This window comes from Ictalurus furcatus, chromosome 1 (genome assembly GCF_023375685.1).
Source record: "Ictalurus furcatus strain D&B chromosome 1, Billie_1.0, whole genome shotgun sequence".
NCBI classification, from domain to species: Eukaryota; Metazoa; Chordata; class Actinopteri; order Siluriformes; family Ictaluridae; genus Ictalurus; species Ictalurus furcatus.
This window is the reverse complement of record NC_071255.1, coordinates 27,706,453-27,715,189: the sequence shown is the minus strand read 5'-3', so window position 1 is coordinate 27,715,189 and position 8,737 is coordinate 27,706,453. Positions and strand designations below refer to the sequence as shown.

Genomic DNA, 8,737 nt, shown 5'->3' with positions numbered 1-8,737 from the left:
AAACAGCACTTAAAATATGACCCCTTGACAAGACAAGTGAGAATGCCTTCTTTCATCTCTCGTGTGCCACTTCTGTTATATACAGATATAAAGAATATAGCAGGGGGGGCTTTACTGGTTATTAAATGGATTTTGAGCTTGTTTTCTTCCAACTGATGCAATTTTTGGGCAAAAAAAACCACAAACAAACAAAAAAAACAAGCCAAGTCCATTTTCAGTTCCATAAAAGGTACTATTAAGGGGAGAGTGATTATGTTCTCCTTGAGGGAAAGCAGCCTTGTGCAAGACAATTAAAACGAATGTAAGAGTTAGCATTAAAAAAAAAAGAAAAAAAAGTTTATATTCCCCGTATATATTCCCCTGAAGAAAAGGCTTTAATACTCGAGTACTGGCTCACAACCTTGCTACACTTTAACCTGAACACTGTCATCTTGGATAATATGAGGTAACGAAATGCACCAAAACCTGCTCTGAGATTACAATTAGGCTCGACACTAATGGTAACGATACAGAAGAAAAATGTGAACAATGCCTGCATTTAATGAGGTCATTCAAACCGTCTTCAGCCCATTTCATGAGGGAAAGTGGGAATTTAGGAAGCGCTCAAGTGTTTCCCTGTATAGTACCGTTTAATTGCTTTTTCTGAGATTGGCAAGAGGCTTGAGACGAAAGAGGTGTTTGAGTTGTCAAGGGGTGCTTTATACATGTTACACCAGTACAAAAGAGGTTCTCCCATGTGTATGTACGTGTCTGTATATATGTATATATGTGTGTGTGTGTGTGTGTGTGTGTGTGTGTGTGTGTGTGTGTGTGTGTGTGTGTGTGTGCGCGCGCGTATGTGTGTTACAATAGTGTACATTTTCTCTGTAAGTGTCAACGACTATCCAGCTAGCAACACTGATTCACATGAGCTCTGAGGTAATCGGTTCCTGAAAACCTGGATCTAAGACTGCATCCAGAGTTACAGCTGGTCACGTTTTAGAGATTTTTATATCATATACAGTATATATAGATACTATTTTCTGAAAAGTATTACAACCAAAGTGGAGAGGGAGAGGCAGAGACCGCGAGAGAGAGAGAGAGAGAGAGAGAGATAGGGACAGCGGTTGCTTCAGCAAGAACACACAGGCACATCAGAACACCCCTGAAAATGAGAGGTTTGTAACGTTCCTGATAGTAAAAATTATCTAGCTTTCCATGAGGCCATCTTTGTAACATGAACCAGTGAGCCAGTTCTGTATCGAAACATGCCTACTCTAACGAGTCGAGCTAAAATGCACATTTAAAACCCAAAATCGATTCATGTCAATACATACCTGGCAGACAATGAATAATAAATTACACGGAACATAACACTCATGTAATTGGCACAACAGTTAAGATGATATCACCTTAGGAATTACTCAATAGCGCCCCCACCCCAACCCCCACCCCTTAGTGCCTGTAAATTGAAAAGCGAGATGTGGTATTGCATTAAATGATCTATGATGTTGATCATAGTGTTTATCCTGATTCAGAACTTTTCAAATGTACATGACTACCAAAAAAACTACTTAAATTTTTTTTTTAAATAAAAACACCACAATTGCAACCTTTTTGGAAACCTAATGAAACCATAATACCATATTATTCCTCAACCAGACAACACAACATATATTCAAACTAATTCTTCTATATCTAGTGGACATGAGGAATCCTTAACTGTTACAAGTCTTCCCGACAACCTTTTTTCTTTTACAGAATCACAGACACTAATTAGAACAAAACTTTGGTTACCATCTTGCAGATTTTTAAAGAAAAGCAAGAAATGTGGCTACATATTATTATAAAAAAAAAACCAAAACAAAACAAAAAAAAAACACAAAACAACAACAAAAAAACCCACAAGCGGGGACACACAGACACACACGGTTACTTGAGCGATGGGAACGTGTACATGATCACACAACCGCAGCCTACAACAAACTATAAGGACAATGATTTGGTATGATACCTGGGGATCGATCATATCGCCCAGAGGTTTTATCCCATCAGAGAGAATGCTACGCTATTGCTGTGGATATTGCTTGCTACATTGTCCGAGCACACACACATGCACACACACACAACGATTCGACTGTAGTAAAGCCGTGAAAGTCAGTGGAGGCGGGGGTGTGGGTGGGGTTTGGGGGAAGGGTTAATCTCTTAAGTGTCTGTGAGTTTAACAGATAAATGTAAAGTATGTAACGATAAGATTATGACAAGCTTATCTTCGGGCGTTGAGATTCACATACTAATATCTGGTTTGGCAACAAGCATTTTATATTATTCGAAAACTGGCCCTGGAACAAAAAACACCAAGTCCATGAGTGCAAAGATGGCCTCGAAATATTCCCTGTGATCACGGGCCACCCTGGAAGCTTCACTCCAGCTTCAACACACACACACACACACACACACACACACACACACACACACACACGCACGCACGCACGCACGCACGCAGGCCCGATTCTACCCACATCCAGCACCGCAGATGAAAGGCGAATATCCCGGAGAAGTTGTATGGCACCATGAATCAAAACAAAATAACTTAAAGCTCTGGTCAGGACATAGAGAGGAAAAAGAAGCAACCGCTGCAAAGCCTCATGGGCAAGAGTGAGAAAACAGAGGGACACCAAACCTTTTTTTTCCCCCTCTTCTTCTTTTTCTAAAATGACATGCCCTGTAAAATTTCTGCTGCTGTATAACAACATCAGTGCCCAATGCAAGCCAGCGAATTTGGTTTCAATTCAGAAAGCGCTAATTTGGTAAGGTGAAGCGAGCGACGCCGTGTCACTTAGCTGCACGGTAGTTTGCTTCATTTTAGAAGGAACAGCAAAACTCGTTTTCTGAGCGACAAATCCAATACATATTGACGCATTAGAAGAGAAGGCTCATATAGTCCTAATATTAAAGGTTCGATGTCCCTTTGAGCAACAGAGAAGGAAAGGAGAGTTAGAGGGAACAGAAAAGCCGGCACAAAATAAGGGAATAATGCCCTGGTCTCAAAGATAGGCAGAATTCTAGACCTGTTTACAGCTATTTACACGGGTTTTCTATTTATACACCATAATGTGGTAGCACTTCTTCAAAGATTTTGGATCCCCCCCCCTTCAAAACTCCCTAATCTTAAAAGCCAACTTAAAATCAAAATATACTTACTATAAGTCAACACAGCTAACAGAATATATAACACAAGTCATACACATAGAAAAATCTGAGGTATTTCTGGTTTGAGGTGGTCTGTGGTTCATGAACAATATCTCTCTTCTTCTTTTTTTAATTTTTTTTTTAAGCTTTTTGTGTTTTGTCCTCTACAAATTTTTTTATTGTTTAGAGTTGCTCTCGTTCTTCTCGGAAGCCTCGTCGTTTTTCTCGACATTGCGTTGCATTTGAAAATGAATTTTACTGAGAAGTTGTGTGTGTAATGCAAAGAAGAAATGGAAAGGGAAAAAAAAATATTTCAGCTTTGAGTGAATACAGCAGCATTGTGGACATTCACTGTTATACTGTGGCAAACAGAAATGTGAATTCTTGCCACTTTTAAGATAAAAAAAAACTAAAACAGAAACAAACAAAAAAACAAGTTTCCTGGTTGTAGTTTTTCTCTCGAACGAATGCGTTTCAGTCACTCTTAATAAAAGACTGGGCTGAATGTCATGTCTATTGCGCCGTACGTCTAGTATCTACAATGTAGGACCCACAAGATCCGATTCTTAAAGTTGGTCCCTCTGAGATACCGATAATACGCAAAAGGGACACAGCTAAAACGTGCGAATCGACGAATCAAAAAAAAATCCTTCTTATCAACTGCTCAAGAGTTGCAAAAACAAGCCTTCGAAACGATCATGAGTCTGCTGTTTCGGTCAAGGTCCTCAAATCCGGGTATCTAATATGTGCGTGGACTTGGCAAAGAAAAACAAAACAAAACTGTTTTGATGGCCACTAGGACCGGAACCCTCCGCAAGGTCTCTCTAAGCTACACACACACACACAGACACACACACACGTTCACCCACACACCCACGCTCTCATCATGGTTTTGCATGAACATTTTAGTGTTAAATTTCATTATGGTTAAAACCGACCCTTCAACGGTTCTCCTTCTATTTGCTAGGGATAAATGGCAGTCACTCATCCCCCCCGACCCCGCCCCCACCCCCGCCCCCACCCTTACCCGAACTGTTTACCTGAGAAATAATTCCGTACCAAATAAAACGCGTCGTTCCAAATCCTCGACTCATCCGCTACCTCTAAACACAAAGCCAATTTCTCAAACCTAAATTCTCATTTCCACGCGATAAAATTCTGAACCGACCCCCTCTTCACAGTCGCCAGCTTCAACAGCACAAAACCAAACGAAGGAAGAAAAATAAGCCCCCCAAAAAACAAAAACAAAACAAAAAAAACAATCCAGTTGTCTTCCACATTTTGTTGTGTTCTAGAGACACCCGTTAGTTCCGTAAAAGACACGTTTTCCGTAAAATTTGAATAGCACACAATCAGAGAGGAAAAGTTCTTAAAAAAATCGGAAATAAAAAACCCTTGAGGAAGGTTAATGTAACAGTCATAAATGCTCCTCTCAGGTTTTGCAGCATTGTTGTATTTGAGCATTCCCAACATGGTGAACGGTTGCTTGATGTGTTGGTTGGTTTTGCCTCAGGCAATCCTGTCCAAAAGACAGAAAAATAGGAACATAAAGGAAAAAAAACCCGGAAAAAACCACCACTGAACTGAAACGGTTGAGGTACCTGCATCTTGTCAGCATTCATAAGTCGGCACCTGAATGCGATTTGAGATGTCCTTATGCTGTTTTGTATTTTTTTTATTATTATTATTATTTTTTTTTTTTAGCTTTTTTTAACTTTTGTGTTTTCCTCTCTTGATAAAAATACAGTAGCGAAGTGTGCTGGTAGTATTGATCCGATCAGAATAATAATCATACTAAGAATAATAATAATGATAATTAATTTAAAAAACGTCAGGATAAAATAGCAGCTGCATTCATTGTTGTCTGAGATCCGCTGAGTCTGGAAAGACGAAGGTTGTTTCTGTCGCTTCGGGTTTCGCTTTTTTCAGAGTTCGCGTTCGACCCCCCCCACCATCCCCCTCCCTCTGCTCATTCTCAGATGCTGGACTCTTTGGGTGCTAAGTCCACGTTGGTGACGGAGGTGAGCACTGAGACGAGGCAGTCGGAGGCAGGGCCGCTGCTGAGGCGCCGGATCTGAGAGAGACGTTCCTCTACGCAGCCCGCTGAGAGACGAGCCTCAGCGTCGTGATCCCAGCATTCCTCTATCGTCTCACACAACTGCTCCAGACCCTGCATACACAAACATACACTCTGACTTTGATCAGCACAGAAGGTTTAAAAGTGCCTAAAGGGCAACGAGAATGAGAAATGGTATCGCTGGCTGAAAGAATCTATACTCGATCATATCGTCATGACACTTGTGCTTTATACTCCTAACATCTATGTAACCATTAATCTGCAGTCATGGAATGCTCACGTCCCACCATGCTCATTAGAGGAAGCGGAACTGGACAAAATCCTACTAAAGCATGCAGGGAAGATCAAGGCCAAAGTTTGTGTTCCCCCCTGCAAACTATCAATGTGTCGTAACCGAAAATGCTTGCTTTTGTTTTATTTTTGGGGGGGGGGGGATTTGCACTTTAGTGGAAGATTACAAAGACAAAAATGTGTAGATAAAACGTGCAGAATCGTGACCAAGGTCAAGCTCTAAGAAAGTCATAAATATCCATTTTGATTTCATTTACGGAAATTACATTGTGTAATTTCCATGTTTTCAAAAATCATTAAATAACACAATGCTACAGAATTTATATATATATATATATATATATATATATATATATATATATATATATATATATATATATATATATATATATATATATATGAATGGCTGCTTATTTATCTCGTTATCCAGAAAACTGCAAGGAAACCCGTGCAGACAGTAACCTGAGCTCGACCCAGGGACACTGGAGCCTTATTTTAGTAATCATGAAGTCATACTAACTTATAAGTGGAGCAAAAGTCTTGTCTATAAGACAAGGCTCTTCTCCTTCTCTATACATTTCAAAATGACGTGGATGACATAAACGCTTCAAAGACATGCTTACAGGATGTTTAAGCCAGCACTCCTTCAGCGCAGGCCTCATCTTTTTGTGGACGACGACATCCTGCAGGTCCTCCAGGGTCGGGTGCTGTCCAATCTCCTCCTCAAAGGGCAGCATGTACTCGTCCACTGGACCTGTACAGACAACCGACAGCTCTGAGATGTTCAACAGAGTCCATCAACTTGGTATTGGACTTTAATATAAAAATATAGTATTTAATTTACTGTCAGTATTATACACTTTACCTGGCTGCTACCACAGTAACTGCTATGTCCATATTTGGTATAAGCTAATCTGCTGAATTCTCAGTCATAACATGTTATGTTTACATTGAGACCATTTTTAAATTATTTATTGTTATTCCTTGGCACCTATCTTCTGCACTACCTGTTATATCAGACACTTCCACACTAAAACTGTGTACTGCTCTGCGCTACACTGTCACTTACTGTTCCTATTGTCCTGTTTTAGTAGTATTGTACTGTCATGTGTTTTTAGCACACGTCTGCACGTGTACTTTATGTAGAAATGTGTAGATCTTATTTAGTTCTGTGTCTCATGTGGTTAGTGTGTTGTTTTATGCAGCACTGTTGTCCTGGAGGAACGCTGTACTGGTTGAAATGACAATAAAACCACTTGAACTTGAACACAGTAACGGACTATACCCAGAGTAGTGAGCGATGACCCCGAAGTCTGCTCACTAACATTAAGAACCTAAATCATAGCACGTTGAAAAATGTAGCTGACCCGAAGAGGAACCACTAGTCAAACTCCCACCAAGTTCCACTAATAAACGGAACAATCACAGTGACAAATGTAAAAACAACCGTAATATCAAGTCAAATATGATAAGGACTACATGCTCTGATTAACACTGTCCAATTTTTGAGCTTACATTAGCACTTTAATTGAATTCGAGTGAATAAATAACAAAGAAAAAAAATCTGCTTTGTGACAGTTTCTTAGCTTAACTCTATTCATTAATAGCACTTGACACTCTTAAAGTCTCAGTGAAGTGCCTTGAAACGTGCAGCGTTTTTCGATGTGTTGGCGTAATTTCCACTGAAACAGGAAGTCAGCGCAGGACATAGCGAGTGGCTCCTCCTCCTTTTTAAATAGCCCGTAGTGTTTAGCTTACCTCACAGCCCGGGCTAAGCCATACGTGACAGTTAAGACCATGAGCGTGAATGAATTCAAGCCATTTCCTTCTTAACCAACTTATAGCTGGAAAACTGAATAAAATGCTTGTTCAAACAGCCAAAGAGACCTTTACGACCCATGCTTGCTGACATAATTTCTCTCGCTCAACAACAGCAACTTTGGCAAGGTCATTTTTAAAAACAATAATGTTTGGGGCAGGACACTTCTGATTCTAGAGAGCATTTGATTGGACGGAAAATCTGATGAGAAACTAAAGCGCAGAATGATGTCATCAAAATTGTCGATCCGTATCGGTGGTAGAGAGAGACTGTACATTTTGAATGCGTACATCTTCTAAACGCGAATTTTGTCACCGTTTTAGAGCACACTAGCATATAAATAACGCTAAGGCTAACATATTCATACTAAAAGCTGTGAAACTTCAATTTTGATTCCATGGGGATAATCAGGCACTGCTTGATTATCTGTTCATTTCCACATGGTATTCATTCAAAGGGGAAGTTGACAGAATGATTGGGTGTTAGTCCTCGGATGAGAAGCTGTGAGCGCTCACCATCAGCGGCTGTGCAGCGGGACACCAGCTCCCAGAGCACGAGTCCCATGGCATACATGTCTATCCTCAGAAACGCATCCCTCTGGAAGTTAATGGCTCCCTCCAGCACCTCGGGCGCCATGTACCGCCGCGTGCCAACCTAACAGCGGAATCAAACGGTTAACTTGCTCTAATACGTGAAACTACTGCACAATACTGTACTCCAGCTTTAATCATGTGCTGGTAGAAAATGCTGCAGTTATGTTTAAACATGACTGGGCATATTAAGCTACTGGACCCATGTTATACAACTGCTGTTAACATTATGGAAGCTGCCCTGCTTCATTCAAATCTGGTGTGTTCTGGTTTTCCTTTCTTCTGATGAACACTTTCATACCTGGCCATGAGTGTCTCCTGGAGCTTTTCCAGGCTCAAACTTCACCGCCAACCCAAAGTCACCGATGACAGCAGTCAGATCGTTCTTCAGCATCACGTTTTTACTCTTGAAGTCCCTGGAAGTTAGCATGAGCATGAGTTAAGCTTGAATGAGCTGAAATGAACAGCTTGATGTTCGATGAGCTAGGAAAACCCATCAGATGTCATTTCATCTGAAAAATCTGGAGAAATTGGATTTCTTATAGTTCTGAACATACTTTAAGACACCATAAATATAGTTCAAGATCATACTGGGTAAGGAGCATGTTTAACTAACGCAGTGGTAGAAACAGTCAGTCTACCTAGATATAATGGAAATGATAATGAGTCTTTATTGGTCACATATACATTACAGAACAGTGAAATTCTTTTCTTCGCATGTTAGGAAGTTGGGGACAGAGCGCAGGGTCAGCCATGATACAGCACCCCTGGAGCAGAGAGGGTTAAGGG

The 8,737-nt window shown here is 40.5% G+C and overlaps 1 protein-coding gene across 2 annotated transcripts in view; it reads right to left on the bottom strand.

Moving 5' to 3' along the window:
• Nucleotides 1-5,139: 5,139 nt before the first annotated feature.
• Nucleotides 5,140-8,737, bottom strand: part of acvr2ba (activin A receptor type 2Ba) — a 66,594-nt gene continuing 62,996 nt past the window's right edge. For both annotated transcript variants that reach the window (XM_053635243.1, XM_053635251.1), the window contains exons 8-11: nucleotides 8,250-8,364; nucleotides 7,874-8,012; nucleotides 6,163-6,293; nucleotides 5,140-5,341 (exon numbers count right to left, since the gene is read on the bottom strand). In XM_053635243.1, the coding sequence (XP_053491218.1) occupies nucleotides 5,147-5,341; nucleotides 6,163-6,293; nucleotides 7,874-8,012; nucleotides 8,250-8,364 (580 nt within the window). In that variant the 3' untranslated portion in view covers nucleotides 5,140-5,146. The remainder of the gene's footprint in view (nucleotides 5,342-6,162; nucleotides 6,294-7,873; nucleotides 8,013-8,249; nucleotides 8,365-8,737) is intronic.